General features: G+C 36.7%; 1 protein-coding gene across 2 annotated transcripts in view; it reads right to left on the reverse strand.

Moving 5' to 3' along the window:
- Positions 1 to 19,543, reverse strand: part of dnah7 (dynein, axonemal, heavy chain 7) — a 103,710-nt gene that overhangs the window by 60,759 nt on the left and 23,408 nt on the right. For both annotated transcript variants that reach the window (XM_087267872.1, XM_087267873.1), the window contains 10 exons: positions 13,410 to 13,608; positions 11,817 to 11,957; positions 10,934 to 11,146; positions 10,686 to 10,795; positions 10,208 to 10,376; positions 8,151 to 8,253; positions 7,780 to 7,907; positions 6,990 to 7,202; positions 664 to 762; positions 327 to 575 (listed from right to left, as the gene is read on the reverse strand). In XM_087267872.1, coding sequence (XP_087123998.1) covers positions 327 to 575; positions 664 to 762; positions 6,990 to 7,202; positions 7,780 to 7,907; positions 8,151 to 8,253; positions 10,208 to 10,376; positions 10,686 to 10,795; positions 10,934 to 11,146; positions 11,817 to 11,957; positions 13,410 to 13,608 — 1,624 coding nt within the window. The remainder of the gene's footprint in view (positions 1 to 326; positions 576 to 663; positions 763 to 6,989; positions 7,203 to 7,779; positions 7,908 to 8,150; positions 8,254 to 10,207; positions 10,377 to 10,685; positions 10,796 to 10,933; positions 11,147 to 11,816; positions 11,958 to 13,409; positions 13,609 to 19,543) is intronic.

The following is a 19,543-nucleotide window of genomic DNA, read 5'->3' on the forward strand; positions in this document are numbered from 1 at the left end:
AATCACATTTTCTTTCCACGAAAACATTTTGCAGCCTTTTTTAAGTGTTCTATTATGCAAAAAGAGCAGTTTGTATTGTGGTATTGTGATACAAATTCACATCCACTTGGAACTGCTTGAGTAATGTGGGAGTGTTAGATACTTTGGGAGTTCACATCCTCTGGGTACAAGAAAAAAAAGTGCTTTAAAAGAGTCAATAAGTAGGATAAAAGAACAAAAGTTTGAAAAAAAACATCTTATGTAAGACGTACAATTTTGAATGCGAAAAATTCTACTCCCACTGTGACTATTTGTGCTGCAGTAGTTTCTGTGAACATTTACAGCACCTTCTCACAGATGTCATTCAGGGCTGCAGCGAGCACACGGTAAGCAGACGTCTTCCCACCGAAAGGCTCTCCCACCAGCATAAAGCCATGACGCACAATCATCATTTCATAGATCTGCAGGATCTTCTCAGCAAAGAAGTCAGTGACCTGCAGGTTCATCTTAGCGCTATTTTCCCTTATAGCCTCAAGCAGCACGCTGTAATCTGGTTTCGGAAGCTTGATTCCTGGGAACAGATCGGAAGTGATGCCCTGGACAGATTCACAGTGATGAATGTTAATTACACATTTTAATGAACACATTATTATTTGTGTTTTATGCAGAATACTGATGTTGTACCTCAAATAATGGAAGGTCATGAGCCAGAAATTTGGGAAGGTTGACATCAATAATAGATCTCAGCAACAGAACATCTTCATTCTCCTCTGGAAACTTGAGCTGTGACATGTTAAACACAGGGAGAGAAAGCGGTTTGACACTCAATAAAGGATTCGCTTGTGCCGTCACTTTTCCGGGGTCTCCAGGGGAAAGGCAGCATTCAGCCACATTGTCTTTGCTCATTCTTTACCATCACAGTCATTTGCAACTCAGACCTGAGGGGTTTAGAGCATGCCTTTGTCTCCAAAAGTAATTTCAAGATGGCAAAAGTGTGCAGTCTCGGGTGTGATGGTGCAAAGATTGCTGTGAAAATGACACAGGCGTATTCATTTCTGAGAACAGCAGAGATGACACAAGCAGACGCTATTCAAATTTGGCAAAATGGGGAAAGCGAGTGGGAGCTGTCAAGGTCAGGGTTCTCTTCTGCTTATTTCAGTTGTGTGATATTCTTTTTTTGTTGTTGTTGCTTTGATACTCCATGTTCCTCACTGTCACACGACAGACATATTAAGAAGAGTAATGATAGTGTACATATTGTTGAAAAATACAAGCTGTCACTCCATGAGTGAATGTCCTAATCTACAGGAAACATATTTGGTTATTTAGGACAGGGAATGCATTCTACAAACAAATTTAATTTCATGAGGACGACACGGTGGCTCAGTGGTTAGCCCGGGCACCTTATAGCAAGAAGGTCACTAGTTCAAGTCTCGGCTGGACCACTATATAAACCCCCTCAGATTTCTTTGTGGAGTTTGCATGTTCACCCCATGTTTGCATGGGTTTCCTCCGGGTGCTCCGGTTTCCCCAACAGTCCAAAGACATGCAGTGTAAGTGAATTGAATAAACTAAATTGGCCGTAGTTTCTGCTGTGGCGACCCCTGATGAATAAAGGAAAAAATAAAGAAGCCAAAGGAAAATGAATAAAAAAATGAATCTTCCGTGATATTATGAATGTTAAACAGTTAAATCAAATGCACATTTCTTCCCAGTACAGACAGTATGTGCCATATAATTAAGACCAAAGTGCTAAAGAACTGGAGATATTAAGCTTACAAGTGGAAAAGCAAGGGAATAAAAAAGATATGGATTGCAACTATGATTACTATTAATGTGAAGCAGGAATGTCAAGTTAGACACTCAACACTTACTTACAAAAAGATAGCCTGCTAATAAGATTTCATGGATTCTGTATTTTAATTATTTTTAATAAAATGTCAACAGTAAATTAATCCGGCCACAAACATAATGCAATGTAATTGCAGAGACTAAGCCAAAGGATAGTCAAAGGATAGTGAGTGAGCGAATTCTAATCTTCTGACAGTCTAAATCTCAACATCCCAGAGTGAATACAGAGGGTTCACCACAAGATGAAATCCATTGGTGAGCCTCAAAAAAAGGAAGGCCAGAATAGAGTTCTAAAAAAGCCTTCATAGTGCTGGAACAACATCCTATGTACAGATGAGATCAAGATTAACTTGTACCAGATGATGGGAAGAGTATGGAGAAGGAAAGGAACTGCTCATGATCCTAAGCAGTGAAGCATGGTGGTAGTAGTGACATGGCGTGGGCATGTATGGCTGTCAATAGAACTGGTTCTCTTGTATTTATTGAGGATGTGACTGCTGACAAAAGCAGAATGATGAATTCTGAAGTGTTACAGGCATTATTTTCTGCTCATATTAAGCCAAATACTTTAAAAGTAATTGGACGGCACTTCACAGTGCAGATGGAAAATGACCCAAAGCATACCCTCAAAAGCAACTAAAATACTTTTTGAAGGGAAAGAAAGGGAATGTTATTTAATGGCGAGTTAATCACATGACCTGATTGAGCATGCATTTCACTTGCTGAAGAAAAAAGAAAAAGCCTCAAGAACAAGCAGAAACTGAAGACAGTTGCTGTAGAGGCCTGGCAGAGCACCATCAGGAATGAAACCCAGTGTCTAGTGATGTCTATGCGTTCCAAACTTCAGGCAGGAATTAACTGCAAGGGATTTGCAACCAAGTAATAAAAGGTGTAAGTTTGATTAATGATTATTTTTCTTTCCAATTACTTTTGGACCCTTAACAAGTGGGAGGCACATTTGCAAACTGTTGTAATTCCTACAGCGTTCACTTGTTTTGGATGTAAATACCCTCGAATTAAAGCTGACAGTCTGCTGCTAAACCACATCTTGCTCGTTTCATGTCGAATCCACTGTCTTTGTGTATAGAGACAAAACAGTTAGAATTGTGTCAACTTCCAAATATGTATGGACCTAACTGTATTTCTAGATATTGAATATAAGTTAAAATACAGATGGATGTATATAAATGTAATGACTAAAATGTCTCTAAAAAGTAGGTAGCTATATACATTTGTACAGCTTAAATATTCATTCATTCATTCATTCATTCATTTTCTTGTGGCTTAGTCCCTTTATTAATCCGGGGTCGTTTTTACACAGCGGATGCCCTTCCAGCCGCAACCCATCTCTGGGAAAACAGCTTAAATATTTATATATAAATCAATATTGTTTTTTATTATTATTAAGTCAAAATTTACTCATGCATAATTATTTTAAAGAGAGCAACGGAAGCACAAAAGATGCAGTGATATACTTGAATTCAGTAACAATTGCTGGACATGAATTTGGTCAATAGCTGTTGGCATCACTCTTGTTTGTAGATGCCAAAATGCCTCTATGGTTACCATGTCAACCATTGTTCAGATAGTAGGAGTGACTTCTTTATTCTGCACAGACACAGAACAAGATTCACTCCTTCAAATAAATGCTGCTGCCACTCTTAAAACTTTGCAGGGAGTAAGCCAGCTGTGTGGATCTGACAGAGGAGATGGCTTTTATTCAGGTATCAGAGTACAGGGAAAGACAGTATTCATCTTGCTCCAGGCACATTATGTAAGCGCTGCAGTTGTTCTTTTTGACCTGTCTTCTCTGATGGCCTATGGCTGCACCACAATTCTCATTGTCTGACTTGTCAGTAGAGCTGTGTGAGGATATTCCCTTGTGGATACTAAATGCGAACCTAGGGGAAATGAATGCAACAGTAATAAATCAAAGATCAAGGAATAAGCTCAGGTAGAACATCAAAGTCACCGTGTTCTGGCCTTGCTTCAGTAGATCTGCTCATGTAGAAATGGTACTCTGCCTCGACTGCCTGTCTAGCAATCAAATGAAATAATAGTATAACATGTCAACTGCAGTTTTTATTGACATTTTAATTTGAAATGTGCAGCGTTTGAAAGAGTACTTTCTTACATTCACTCCTTTACACCTCAGAGATGACGAGATATAGAAAGCGAGAGAGAATTGCACTGACTGGAGTCCAGAATTCTTTAGGGTCACGCAGGTTTTTTAACGAAGTTCTCAGTTTCAATAGTTTGTGTTTTTCACAGATCTGCGATTCTCCGAGCTGCTGAATTGAGTGTGAACACTATTTATATTCAATGTCAGATTCATTTGGCTTTGATCCACGGGCGAAAAGTGGCGAGAGGGAGAGAGAGGAGAAGGAGCGTGCAATGGGAATTGAGATGAAGTGGAAATGTTTCACTCCTCTGACCCTCGGTAACTCCATGCTGATAACAGTGGCAGGAGAGGAGGAACTGAGCCAACTGCAGTTGGGAGTCATTCAGAATTGCTTTAACAAGTTTATCAAGCACTCAGAAACGGTGGCTCAGCGGAAGCCGGAAAAGTCAAAACATATAGCTGCTCCATGAAATGAGATGTTAAATCAAAACAACAAAGGCCTTCACATTCAAAGACAGAGTTCTATCTGATTCTTCAAGTTGCCTCATTATGGATTTAGCCAATAGATGTTGCATATAAAAGGCCCTGATCTGAAATGCAATGGTAAACACTGCAGAAGGACTTTTCACATTTGATCTAGTTAACCCAGGATCATTCTAAACCCACGGGTAAACAGAATTCTTTCTTATCTTAATTCACGCTTTACAAAGCTCCTTTATGCAGGTTTAACAATTAATCCTTGGTATTCATATACTGACATTCTAAAGCCTGGGTTAACATTCTTATTTGCATATTATTGGTGTCAAGGTCATTGACTGAATGGCTACTCTGTGCAATGAGTTTGACATTTTTATACATTGCAGAATTTACTGAAACTGTTATAAAACTGTAAGACAATAGAATGGCTGTGCTCACTCCATTTCAGGTGTATTCCATCACCATTTTTTCATTTGACCTTTTTCCAATTGATTGCTTTAATGGCTGTGTACACAATGTGCTGTGTTTCGGAAACTGTGTAAAGCACATGTGTTATACAATTAGCTTTTGGTTGCTAAGCATCTAGCCATAACTTTATAACACTGGATCGTTTCAAGTTGCACATGACTGGCCTCTTGTATTACTCAAGGCTTCACTTGTTCCAAGCCTTGACTATTTCTTTGGTAACACTTTATTTTGATGGTCCATTTGAGTCTTAGTAGACTGTCGGCTTAATGTTGATAGTGCTCATTCAACAGACATTTAACCGACTATAAGAAACTTTGCCAGTACATGTCAACTTACACTAACCCTAACCATATAACCCGCAACCTAACGGCTTACTTATAATCTAATGAGAATTAGTTGGCATGTATATGCATTGTACCTTAAATTCAACAAATGGACCATCAAAATAAAGTGTGGCCACGTCTTCTATTAAACTTATAAGAAAATATAATATTTGTAGAAAGAAATTGGAAGCCATTTACTTCTATAATATTTTCCCTATTATGGGAGTCAATGGCTCTCAGTTACTGACAAACAATTGAAGTCAGAATTATTAGTCCACCTGTTTATTATTTTCCCCAATTTCTGTTTAATGGAGAGAAGATTTTTTCACCACATTTCTAAACATATTAGTTTTAATAACTCATCTCTAATGACTGATTTCTTTTCTCTTTGCCATGAGGACAGTAAATAATATTTTACTAGATATTTTTCAAGACACTTCTATACAGCTTAAAGTGACATTTAAAGCCTTAACTAAGTTAAGTAGGTTAACTAGGTAGGTTAGGGTGATTAGGCAAGTCATTCTATAACAATCTTTGTTTTGAAGACTATCGAAACAAAATATAGATTTAAGGGGTAAAAATTTTGTCCTTAAAATGGTTTTTAAAAACTTAAAAACTGATTTAATTCTAGCCAAAAAACATCAAATAAAACCTTTTCCAGAAGAAAAAAATATTATCAGACATACTGTGAAAATTTCCTTGCTCTGTTAAACATTAAAAAAAGGAGGCTAATAATTCTGACTTCAACTGTACTTCAAAAAATCTTTTTATACATTGTTTTTCAACTGATGGGTCACAACCCAAATGTGAATCATAGAACGGTTTTGAGTGGGTCGTGAAGTGGATTGAAAGGCGAAAATGTGAAAGCTTCTTGTCAGATGCAATTAATGTGAATGAAAAAAACAAATTGCTCAAAAGGTAGTTTCAGACAGGACGATATGTTGGCCAGGGTCTGGTTTATTTCCAGTGGGAGAGATTTGGAAAGCAGCAAAACAAAAAATGAGTGGTTTCACCTGTGACAAGGTGCATAATAGCTACACAAGCCATGTTAGTGCATGGAAAACAAATTAAAAGTCAGTTGGCATTTCTGTGTGGATTTTGCTTGTTCTCCCGTGTGTGTGTGTGTGTGTGTGTGTGTGTGTGTGTGTGTGTGTGTGTGTGTGTGTGTGTGTGTGTGTGTGAATGAGTAATGAGTATGTATGAATGTTTTACAGTACTAGGTTGTGGCTGTGTAAAACATATTCTGGATAAGTTGGTAATTCATTTCGCTGTGGTGACCCCTGATCAAGAAACAGAAACTAACCGAAGAAAAATTAATGAATTAATAAATCATGGCAAGGGTACAATAAATCAGCATTTAAAAATTTGTTATTAAAATTTTTTGTTTAGAAACGTGTAGAAAAAATGTTTTTTTTTTTTTAATTAAACAGAAATTGAGGGAAAAATAGTTTAGAATGGCTAATAATTCTGACTTCAACTGTATATTGGTCGCCATGGGAAAATGTGGGTCCCATGGCCGAACCAGTTGACAACCACTGTTTTAATGTGTCTCAAGATTTGGAACCAATTTAGTTAAGTAAATGGCATGTATGTTTTTATTTTTGGTGCAAAAATTATGCTAACCCTGTTCTGAAGCATGATAACATAACCCTGTGTAAAAATGCAGAGAATATAAACAAATTTCAATACAGCATATTATTTTAATATAAAACAATCATATTATGACAAAAAAATGAACATTCGGAGCTTCAGACGGATACTGATCCTACCTTCAGGTTCCCTGCTGCAGTCAGAACTGATTTGACAGCCCTCATGCCGTAATCATAGTGGTGCTGGGAAGAGAGCTGCTCAGAGCACAGTCTATACGTAGCCACAATCTTCACTGAGAGCGGCCGTGCTCTGACAAATCCACAGGAGTAAAGCACAATCTCAGCTATCAGAGCATAGTCTGGCACCATCATAGCTACTGTCCGGAAAAGAGCCTGCAGCAGACAATTACACAACCCTTACAATCATGGAACAAGCCAAATGGACTATCTGCTTCAACAGAACAGGACTGAAACACAAAGTGAACTGTGACAGCAAGTAATGATAAAACTTATCTCTCCTGTTAAAAGACATATGTTTATTATTATTATTAACAAGAATTATTGATGTTATTATTATTATTATTATTATTCATAATAATGATGATGATGATGATGATAATGATGATGATGATGAAATTATTATTATTTTGCTGGAAAATCAGAATATTAAATGCTAAAATGTTTTGAACACTGTATAGCTTTGTTTGTATCAAAATACAGGCTTTGACTTGTCCAGCATGTGATTGTGATATGTGATTCATGTTTTTAATAATAGATAAAACACACCTGACATTGCTGACATTGACAGTGATTTCATGGCAAATAAATATGTTAGATCTGCAAGGCCTGACATCTATATTTCTAAGGCGTGTTGTGATTTGGTTGAAGTATGACACATTCAAAGAGTGAATATAAATATTCCATATGCACTGCACATCTTTGCTAGACATGGGCTTTGTACTGTACATGCCTTCAGGTTGTCAGGTAGTTCGGAGCGTCCTGCATAACCAGGGTTCATGGTGATAAAGACAGCACAGGTAGGGTTCAGTTTCAACTCTGTCCCCTCAAACAGCAGCATCTCAGCATGGGCGGAAATACCTGCAGAGTAAAAATGTAATAAATAAGTAAAGATCTACACATCCAAACCCAGACTAACTACATACTATTATATGTATAGATTTCTGCAGAGTAAGCACCCTAATGCTAAATTTAAATGGATTCAACTTCATATGTATGCATATATTAGGTTTGGAGAAAAATATATAATCTGCAGCTCAACTGATTGAATCTTAAAATCCATTGAAAATCAGTCTGACTTAAAACATGCACACAAACACACACCTCTCTGGATGGTTAGAATTTGCTGAGCCACCACTGAAAGCACTTCTAAATCAATACGGTTGAACTCGTCAAAGCAGGCCCAGGCACCAGCCGACAACAAGCCCTGAAAAAGACCAAGTATCTTTACCATGACTTACAGTAAATGTAGTTTGAACACTCCTGTGCTGCCAGATAACTGACAAAGGATGAGCAGGATGGCAATAAAATGCAGGTTCTTTGCCATTCTAAGCTCTCTGATTAAGATACAGCTGTGGTTCCCTGATAGTACTGAGGCTACACAACAAAAGCGTTGCAATCTTTGCTAGCATACCAAAGTAAAAGGAAATGCCTGGAATGCCTGTATTTAAATATTAGACATAGTGGGGGCTAAAAGTCCCAGACACCTAGAGAAAATTATTATATTTTGATTTTATCTAACTTTTTCTTATGGAGACATTTAAATAAATAATATTTTGAAAGGTATTCCTGTAAATTGATTTTAGGTGTCTGCGTACCTGTTATGCCTCACTTTTACGTTTATTCCAACATGTCCCAAAAAATCTATTTATTAAATAATTTCAAATTTATTTAAACGAGGGTGGCATGGTGGCTCAGTGGATAGAACTGTCAAAAAAAAAGATCAGATCGCTGGATTGAGTCCTGGCTGGGCCAGTTGGCATTTCAGTTGGGAGTTTGCATGTTCTCCCCGTGTTTGTGTTGATTTTCACCAGGTGCTCCAGTTTCCCCCACAGTCCAAAGACATGGTATGGGTCAGGGGGGGTCAACCCTGTTCCTGGAGAGCCACCTTCCTGCAGATTTTAGTTGCAACCCATATCAAACACACCTGCCAGTAATTATCACGTGGTGTTCAGGTCCTAATTAATTTGTTCAGGTGTGTTTGATATAGGTCGCAACTGAAATCTGCAGGAAGGTGGCTCTCCAAGAACAGGGCTGGCCACCCCTGGTATAGGTGAACAGAATAAACTAAATTGGCCATAATGTTGAGTGCATGTGTGAATGTGAAAGTGTATGGGTGTTTCCCAGAACTCAGTTGTGGCTGAAAAGGCATCCGCTGCGTAAAACATATGCAGAAATAGTTGGGTGTTTACTCCACTATGATGATCTCCGAAATAGAGACTATGCCGAGGGAAAATTATTTAATAAATTTATTTAAACAATTAATTAAGTCATTTACTTATTTATTTATTTACTTTTCCAAATCATAAACAATTTATGTTTAATTACAGGTTTAAGTAAGTGAAGTTTATTTATAAATCAATAGCACGTGCTTATGATTGATCACGGCTGGTCCCGCATTATCTAACGCATAATCTACCAATCAGACAATTCCTAACTCACTATAAATAACCAGAGTTTCATACTTCAGTTATCTTCGCCTTGAAGAACCCCCCTTCCCCCCTACTCCTTCTCCTTCACTGGTCAAGTTCTTAATAGGCCAGTTGACGTTTCTGTGCAGAGTTTACATGTTCTCCGGTTTCCTCCCACAGTCTAAAGACATCCGTCACAAGTGAATTGACCAATCTAAATTGCCACTATAGTCAAGCTCTTAATCAGCAGTATATCTCTATATAGCAATTCCTAATTTGTCATTAGCCCTAAATAAGGGGGAGTTCTCGAGACCTTGAACCCTAGATTTAGAAAAGATTAAGTTTAATAAATACTATTTTGTAGGGTCAATAAAAGATTAGATAAAACAAACTTTATTATGCTTTATTAAGTACTTTTCTTTTGAAAACATTAATTTTACTTAAATTTTTTAACAGTACCACAACAATTTTGATCTAAATCTATTACTATAGCAACCAGTGATGGCTGTGTAAGTCAGTGCTGTGCTCTTCTGCCTGAGAGTTTTTTTTTTTTTTTTCGGACAGATAGTGTTTGACCTCATGTGTGTTATTTTCTGTAACATGGCCATCAGCATGTCTATTACACTAAGCCAATGCCAAAATCCTGTTACAATATTTCACTGAGATTTCAATTTTTATATTTGGATTTATTTATTTTTTACTTGTGTCAATCTTGTGAACTAAATCTGAAGACTTCCCAAAAGTGTTTACCTTAAAGAACTTGCCAAGCGCAATGTAGTCCAGGCCATCAGAGCAGTTGAATACTACACACTGCTTAGCTATGGCTTTAGCCAGATCTTTTGTGGTCTCGGTTTTGCCTGTACCTGCAGGTCCCTCGGGGGCTCCACCAAGATGTAAATGCAAAGCTCCAAACAGAGTCCTGAAAAAGAAAGCATGTCAAAAATTGCAGGAATGTCGTGTTCAGTAAAAATAATCTACTTAATTTAAAAATATAAACAAATTATTCAAACTATTTTCAGAGATAACACACACTACCATTGAAAGAATGATCGCTTGATGTCAGTACAATGTTTTTAAACGAAGCCTTGTATGACCTCCAAGGCTTGATCAAATGTACAAATCAAACTTACAACCCAATTAAATGGTTGTTTGAAGAGCCTCTTCTAAATGCAGCTACATAGAAAAGTAGTTGCTTTTGATCTTTGTGCATAATGTAAATCATCCTGACCTATAGCAGCGATCAGTGAGAGGGGTGATCACCAGTCGTGGAGTGTTTCCAAGATACTCGTAGCCATACGCCAAGCCTGCATTGATCATCTTTGTATGAAGCTGGTTCTCCTTTACAGACAGGGTCAAATAATCATATCAAGAGGAGAAAAAGCAAATCAAAGCAGATCTTCTGACTGTACAAAACAATAACTTTGAACAAACAAGGTCACACACATATCATTTTTAATCACACTCAAACTGGCTTACAATCCAATAGTAGCGCAGCTGGCTGAGCCACTCAAAGTTGGTCTCATCATCAACACCCTTCTGTACCAGAGATGCCAATACATCTCGGGCGTGAACGTCTAGCACCACCAGTGCTCCAAGTGTCACTCGGTTCTGTTTGGAAAGCTTTCCACGAACCAGAGTGACAATGTCATCTATCTGAGTATTGTTCTGCTCCAGATAAGCCTGAAGAGCCTGAAAACAGAATAACAATTCAGTCATTTAATAGGATGCTATACGAGTGTGCAGTAAGACAGACACTGATTGAAAATAAATCCTATTCAAAATAAAGCAGATAATGTCGACACATTATCCTGCTTCCTACAAACAGACTAACACTTTATCTTTATGGTCCACTTAAGACATGCAGTTGACTTTAAAAACCTGGTCAACTACCTGGTTAGAAGGAGTCGATTATGGTTGGTAATATAGGTTGACATACTTGCAAAGTTGCTGATAGTAAGTAAAATGTCCTTGTGAGCAATTGGTGAAAAAAAAAAAAATTGGCAAACATTTCAGTTTCAAAATGACATGAAGGAGAGTAAATAATAACTAGTTATTAATTAATTTTCGTATGAACTAACCCTGAACCCTAACTCTGAGCAAAAACTGTCAAACCACAGCCAATTACTCACTACAGTATAATAAAAGAAACACTAAAAACAACAACAAAACATTGCCAATGTATGTTCTTTTAGAGACGATGACAACAGCTTAAGATTCTGAATGTAAAGTATATACATTATACACCATATATTGCCTAGATATTGTAATTAATGGCAAATCACAGAACAACAAAACACTACCATATATAGTATAGAATAAGAACTTGATGTTCTGGAAAGCATACAACAGTTTAACATACCTTTGGTCCCTTTGCAATGGCTTCATGAATGTCCTTTGTCCAGTAAACCTGCGACACACAAAGCACCGTCTGGCCCGGCCAGGCTCTGACCCAATTGATCCTTAGATCATTCAGATATGCTTCACATGCCTTTCCAATCACCTGTCAGCCAGGAGCCGGAAGCATAGTTTTACTCATAGTTTTACCATTTTACATTTCAAAAATAGCAAAAATTATATATGAACAGTTCAGGTGCAAAAACCTCTAAGTGCAATCTGAAATTTACATCAAAATAAACATTTTTCTCAGCCTCCTTTGTTTACATTGAATTATTTCACTTTAAAGACCTTAAAAAGGTCTTGTTCTTTGCCATAAAAGTAATATTACTGAAACTTTACAAAGGAGCCAGTTTAAAAAATAAAATTTATAGAAATTTTTAGATATTTATATATCAGGCTATATACAGGAATCCTAAAGTCAATTTCAATACCTTTTTATGACTTTTTAAACACCCTTTTAAAATATTTTAAGACCTCATTGCCACTTCAAGTTCTAATCGGTATCAAACCTTTGATTTAAAGAGTTGTTGATAAATAGTTGTAGTTAAATAAATCAATGAAGCACAACCATGCAACAGAACTTTTCAGTGACAGGTATGAGCCACTGTTTAAACTCGTCCTTCTCAAACCAGGAGTACACAAACGTACATTTTTCCATTTTGCAATGTGTTTCGCTCTATGGTTTTGCTACATGTGGAGAGCATCACATGCTATCCCACGTTTGTCACAAATTACGTGACATCATCCAGACGGAGGGGCTTGGCCGGTCGCGCCTGAATCAATAGCATGGATTGAGCATGCAGTTGTTAATATTAGGAGGAAAATAAATATATTTATGCTCTTTTGGAGTCACACACATTGGACAACGCTTGAACAAAATTGTATATATATATATATATATATATATATATATATATATATATATATATATATATATATATATATATATATATATATATATATATATATATATATATGTAGTATGGATATGACATCCACCAATTTGACTTTGTGTGATTTTATGATGCTTTTGCTTATCATTAAATTCACCCATTTATTAATAAGTTAAGTTAAAGTTAAATAAATCTTTTTTATCTGTTGAAAAGATTTTGGTCTATTGAATTTTACATTTCACTAAATGATTTTATGGCAAGAAAAGGACATTTGAGAAAAAGATTCACTATGCATTCACTATGCATCTTACTAAAGAAATGTCTAGACTTTGTTTCCCCACATTGAAATTATAAAGATTTTCTGTTCACAAAAGGCAAAAACATAAGTTAAATATAGAGCCCTAAAGCTTTAGAGTGCTTCCAAAAATATAAAACAGTTCAAAGTATGTAAATGCCTTTTAGTGGCATTGTAAATATGTAAAAGATTCAAACAAAACATCCGTCATTGTACAGCCACAAGCAATTACCTCTGTGAAAGATTTGTCAACAGAAACATTTAAAGTACAAGCGAGTTAAACAAAATCAAATCCAATTATATATCTTCCATTTTTTTTGCTGTTGAGAAATCCTCTGACTCAGAGAAAGTTCATATATTTCTGTACCTTGTGTATAGAGCGAAGCATGCCATTCTCCAGCTCCAGGAGCCATTTTTCCACCTGCCCACGAGCTTTAGAGGTAGAGATGATATCTAGTAGCTCCACCACCTCACCTTCACTGCTTCTCATATGAGTGATGTCCAAAACATCAGTGAACACCACGCTAGCAATACCCTCAAAGCACTTCTTCAGGTGAGGCTGCACCCTGGAACATAAAGCCATCAGTAAACTGTTGCCCTTTTCCAATGCAAGTTCTATATTTCATCAGCGGGGGCATGCGAAACCAATTAAACCCCGATTATGTTTCTGCAATACAGAGGTGTTAAGAAATCTCGGGTTCAAAGAAAAAGCTACACTCAGATGTGCAACCCTGCCTGATGATATCGCAGACAACTTTCACGCTGAATCACCTGGAGTCAGCGACTCTATTAACTTTTATCTTCATTTATTATCACATCCACCCTCAGGTAGTTTGTGACCCACACCTCTGCCAAACAGCTGCTGCAGTTCACACTTTATTCTTCAGCAAACTTTAAATCTCTTCTCAAATGCCACAGAAGTGAGAGTGTCATAAAAGATGAGAGACACTGCAACACTGGCAGAATGAGACACGGGGAGCAAGAGAGAGGTGGTTGGAACTGAACTCAAAGAGCAGAACATTGCTAGTTTTGTGAAAACCATAAGCCCTATAGTACTGCAATTTGAACTAGAATTTGAGGCATCATCATTCATCATTAAACAAATACCTGGGGTGAAATATAACAAGATTTGCTTATACGTTAAGGGCCTGCACAGGGGAGCCACAGCAGAGAAAGTAGGCCAGAGTGTCACAGGGAAAAGAAAAAGCACTATAATTAAATTCCCACAGTAAATACTGAGTTTTAAGGGGTTCAAATTGGGTTTTCGGAGGCCGAGGTGAAGCTAAATTGCTTTTCATTTGTCCTTCCCTGTTCCTTTTGAGGCCTCAAATGCTAAATGTTCTTGTAGGCAGCATTGGTTAGGTAGGCGGCATAACATCAGTTGGATGTGCCCTGGGAGAAGTGCCAAAGTAGGCTATGTCAGAGCATAAGATATATTCATAAATATCACAGAGATTATAGCTCTGCAGAGTGAATGTTGTGCTTCTCATTTCATGTTACAGTAAATTACATCCAGCCTACATTCAAGATCAAGGTGAATTATTAGGTATACTGTACTAAAGCCAGGGAAATACTGATTTCCAGTAGTACTAGTGAAATTTTTTTTTTCTGGATTTATTCAGTATGGGGTTGACATAAGTCTTGTCGCTTATTCAAGTTTTAGGAACAACAAATAATAACTTGACTTCTAGTTGATCATTTGAACAGTAAGGTCTAACTTTGCTTAGACAAAAGTCTTGTCACTTAACAGAAATAAATTACAGTATAGAATATAAAGTCATGGTGCAGTGGAAAAAGAATCAATGTTGTGTATGACTTCCATGAGTTTGGAGGACTGCATTCATACATCTCTGCAATGACTCAAATAACTTATTAATAAAGTCATCTGAAATGGCAAAGAAGCATTCTTTCAGGACTCCTACAGTTCATCAAGATTCCTCTTCAATGCCTCCTCCTTTATCTTACCCCAGACATGCTCAATGATGTTCATGTCTAGTGACTGGGTTGGCCAATCCTGGAGCACATTAACCGTCTTTGCTTTCAAGAACTTTGATGTGGATGCTGAAGTATGAGAGGGAGCGCTATCCTGCTGAAGAATTTGCCCTCTCCCGTGGTTTGTAATGTAATGGGCAGCACAGATGTCTTGATACCTCAGGCTGTTGAGGTTGCCATTCACCTGCCATGCAGATCTCTCGCATGCCCCCATACTGAATGTAACCCCAAACCATGATTTTTCTATCCCCAAACTTGACTGATTTCTGTAAGAATCTTGGGTCCATGCGGGTTCCAATAATGGAATTTCCAACCTACATCACATATAATGTCACACAGGTCCTCGGTTGCAAAAAGAGACTGGTTGCAATAGAAAACATGTCATGTTGTGCGGTAGGATGCCAAATTCCAAAGTCCAAAAATAAAAAATTTATAATTTACCGTACATCACACTGCTTTAAATGCCTTTGGCTAAAAGGGAGCTGAATGAAGTGATGACCTAATTAAAAATGCTGGACACTGCAGTTCTCATGTTATATCAGGTAAGTTCACTCTCTGCTAAATCATACACATTACTCGTTTTTGATTACAGCAATGATTTCAGCAAAAACAGTTACATATGGTTAACTAAACTGCAGACACTGGATGCTAAGAATGAAATGTAAAAGTGTAAGTACCCTGCCATACAGGTGCAGTTTGCTGTCAGAATGTAGTTGTTTTGCTTGTTGATGATTAACCAGGCCTTGTATAGCTCTGTCTTTTTTTCCTTTTCATTGGCTAGGTTTTTAGCACTACATAGTTTTCAATCTGGTAATCATGGAACATTATTTCTTGCACATGACCACACATAACAAAATTGTTGGCATCCAAAGGCTTGTAGGCCTTTAACTTCTCTATCTTGTAAAAACACTTGGAGCTTTAATAAGATTGTATATTTCGGGCTGGATGCTTGGCCATTTCATCTTATTCAATACTCATTGGGAGGGTGCTATCACAATTGAACCTGTTAAACGAACGCCGCTCACTTTAATGTTTATTTTGCAGAACAACTGTGCTTATCACTGGGTGACAAGCTGTTATAATACGCTGAAAGCATTATGTAAATAATATATATATATATATGTAATATGTATATGTAATCAATATAACTAATTTCTGAGACAACAACAAACTCTGTACTGCATCGAATGTCACTCCTTTGCTGTAAATGCTAGCGCTCCCGTTTTTTTCTGCAACCTCGCTGCGCGTGCATCATAAATGTTTACAAACATGGTAATTCCTCTATAGGTCTTCTGCAGTATTTGTGATGATTGGGATGCAGTTCAACAGATGATTCATCGTACAAGTCTACCTTCTGCCACTTTTCCAAATGATCAACTAGAAATCAAGTTATTATTTGTTGCTCTTACAACTGGGACTGACGATAAGACTTTTGTCAGGTAGTGTATATTTATATTAAATTTCATTACAATTTGAAGTAAAAAGATTGTAATTTCGAGTATAAAGTCTTTATTTTGATGTGATTGAAAAGTCAAGGTTATTCGACCAAATAATTTAAGATATTTTTAAAAACCTAGGTCTTAAAATGAATATAAACAGCTAAAAATATGGTACTTTCACTTTTTGTTATTTTATGCAAAAAATATACATATATTTTTTAATTAGTAAGAAATGACATCGATACAAAACAAACTAAGTCAAAACAAAAATTATAAATTTTTCCATAGTTGTATATTCAATTTGTTTTTGATAAATCAAATTGTAGCGATAGCTTCACTTCCAGTTACTCTTTATGGGAATTCACAAAAAGAAATCGTAACAGTGCTGCATGTCAAAATAATTGACCCAAACTTGCATCAGCTTACGTTTTTGGAATAATTGATATAGAACAGACTGAGCTAACATAGTTCTTTCCGACATGCAGTCATCCAGCCTGGCCTTATTACGGAGCAATCCATCAACAAAGTGGATCACAAGCAGCAAGAATATTGAAAACAGAAACCTTCAAAATCAGATCCCGTTAACTGCTGACAAACAATATTCCTCAAGCCTATAAATCACATTGTTTCCAGAAAAGCCTCTTTTCCTTTGAGGATGTGGAGAAAGTGTGAAATTACTGTAGCTCACACACACCACACTAAAAGTGCAAACCCACAGAATTCTGACATATCCAATAGCGCAGCAACTGTTGTAACAGCACCAGTAGATATAGATCAAGCAGAATGATCAATAGCCTACAGTCGATATGGATGCTTTGATGCCTAATATTCGGACAAAAGAGGCTCGATTACAGTTGTAATGGCATTATATACACCTCTTTAAAAGTTGTGGATGATAAAGAAATTTAATACTTTCATTTATCAAAACTGACAGTAAAGACATTTATTTTTTTGACATTTTTAGAATTTTTAATTAATGAATGAGTTCACCTTTACTTGTTTCAAACCTGTTTGGCTTTTTTCTTTGACTTCCATAGTATTTGGTTTTCCTTCTTTCTATGAATGTCATAGAAAGGTTACAGGTTTTCTTTAAAATATTTTCTTTAGTGTTCAGTAAAAAGAAACTAAAGTAGAATAAAGTAAATAAATATTCAATTTTGAATAAACTATGCCCTTTACTCTTCCTCTTGTTGTTTAAACCTTTATGAGATTCTTTCTTCTGGTGAACAAAAAAGAAGGTATTTTGAAGAATGGTGGTTGCAAGTACTCATTAGCCGCATTTCCACTGTCGGGCCAGTGCGAGCAGTGGCGCCCCCAGAAAATTTTCTTAGGGGTGGCCAGAAGAGGCCGCACCAAATCTTGGGGTGGCACACAAAAAAAATTATAAATTCAGTGTAATGTTATATTTTTGTTTTTGGTAAATGTAATAATGTAGTTTTTATTCATTTAATTAATTCTTCTTGAAATATTGCTATTTATTCCTTGAAGTAATTCAGGAAGTACATGTGCAAACCAAATAAAAATCTATGTTTAGTTTAAAACACTTTTCATATATATATATATATATATATATATATATATATATATATATATATATATATATATATATATATATATATATATATATATATATATATATATATATATATATATATATACTGTATAAATAACTTTTTACGTGCTTTTATTGTACATCATACGGTATATACCATGTCTAAAATTCATGAAGATTAATGAGTTTATTATTCCCAATGATGGGTTGCTGCTGGAAGGGCATCCACTGTGTTAAAATATGCAGGATAAGTTGGCAGTTCATTCCACTGTGGCGACCCTGGATTAATAAAGGGACTAAGCCGAAAAGAAAATGAATGAAAGAATAATGAGTTTATTAATTACCCAAACAAATGATCAAACTGAAACAAAAAGGCATTACTATACACACTCACTATACCTAATAATATCATTTATCCATATTACTTTTTGAGCCATTTTATTAATGCAGCTTCTTCTATTGATATACTGTACCTTAAGGTAAATATTAAATTGCCATTGCTGTCTATTGAAGGTGTGTGCATGCTGTCAACGACGATCGGGAAGGGTAGTGGCGGTTCTAGTTTAAATGACACCCTGGGCGAACCACCCTATACACCCCACCTCCCTTGAATTGTTAGATTTGTTCAATAAATATAACAATTTATTTATATTTATTTTAAATAAATACAATTAATATTATTATACAATTATTATTCTGAATAAATAAAAGAAATCAATCCTAAATATTACTGGAAAACAACAACTGGAGTGATATGCCAAGATCACTTAAGAAACCTTTTGGATGAAAATTATTTATGACAATTCTAAAGAATACAAAAAATGTATTATAGAATTATCTGTGGTCTTAGACCAGATCATGGCCAAGTCTTACCTCCCTGACTCATTATCCCTCCTTTCTGCTTTAAAGGCATGCTTAGTGAAAGTAACATCATCATCATCATCATCATCATCATATTATATAAACTTTAGTCGACTTTCACCTCTGCACAAAAGGCTGTTACTCCGTTTCATGGCGCATGAGCGGCGCGTATTTTGTCAGCGTGCATGCAAACAACCAACCGGTATTCACACAGGAGTGCGTGAGTGGTTTTCTGCACGCATGCGTCAGTTTGCTTTCACCAGCATTCAGCATTGAACCAGCACTAAGGGGGAAAGACAATGAATCAGCTACGTCAGTAACACCAACAATAATTTAGTGGCTGCATTTTATTTATTTAAACGTTGTGAATTTATAAGTACATAATGTCAACAGCAAAATTATATTGGGGTGGCCAAAGGCGTGGCCACAGGGGTGGCCCCTTGGGGGCGCCCCTGAGTGCGAGCCAGGGCTTTTATGGGCCTGGGTCGGGCCGAATGCCCAGGAGGTTGAGCAGTCAGGCCGAAATTATGTTTAGTTTCCACTGTCAGGCCAATAACTTGCAGCGCAGCATGCAAATCCCGCCCCCAGAATGCCCCACAAATCAAATTTTACACAACCCGCCCCAGTTCAGCAGGAATCAGGCAGATAAAGCACATC

The sequence above is a fragment of the Danio rerio genome, chromosome 9, assembly GCF_052040795.2.
Source record: "Danio rerio strain M-AB ecotype USA chromosome 9, GRCz13ab, whole genome shotgun sequence".
In the NCBI taxonomy this organism is placed as follows: domain Eukaryota; kingdom Metazoa; phylum Chordata; class Actinopteri; order Cypriniformes; family Danionidae; genus Danio; species Danio rerio.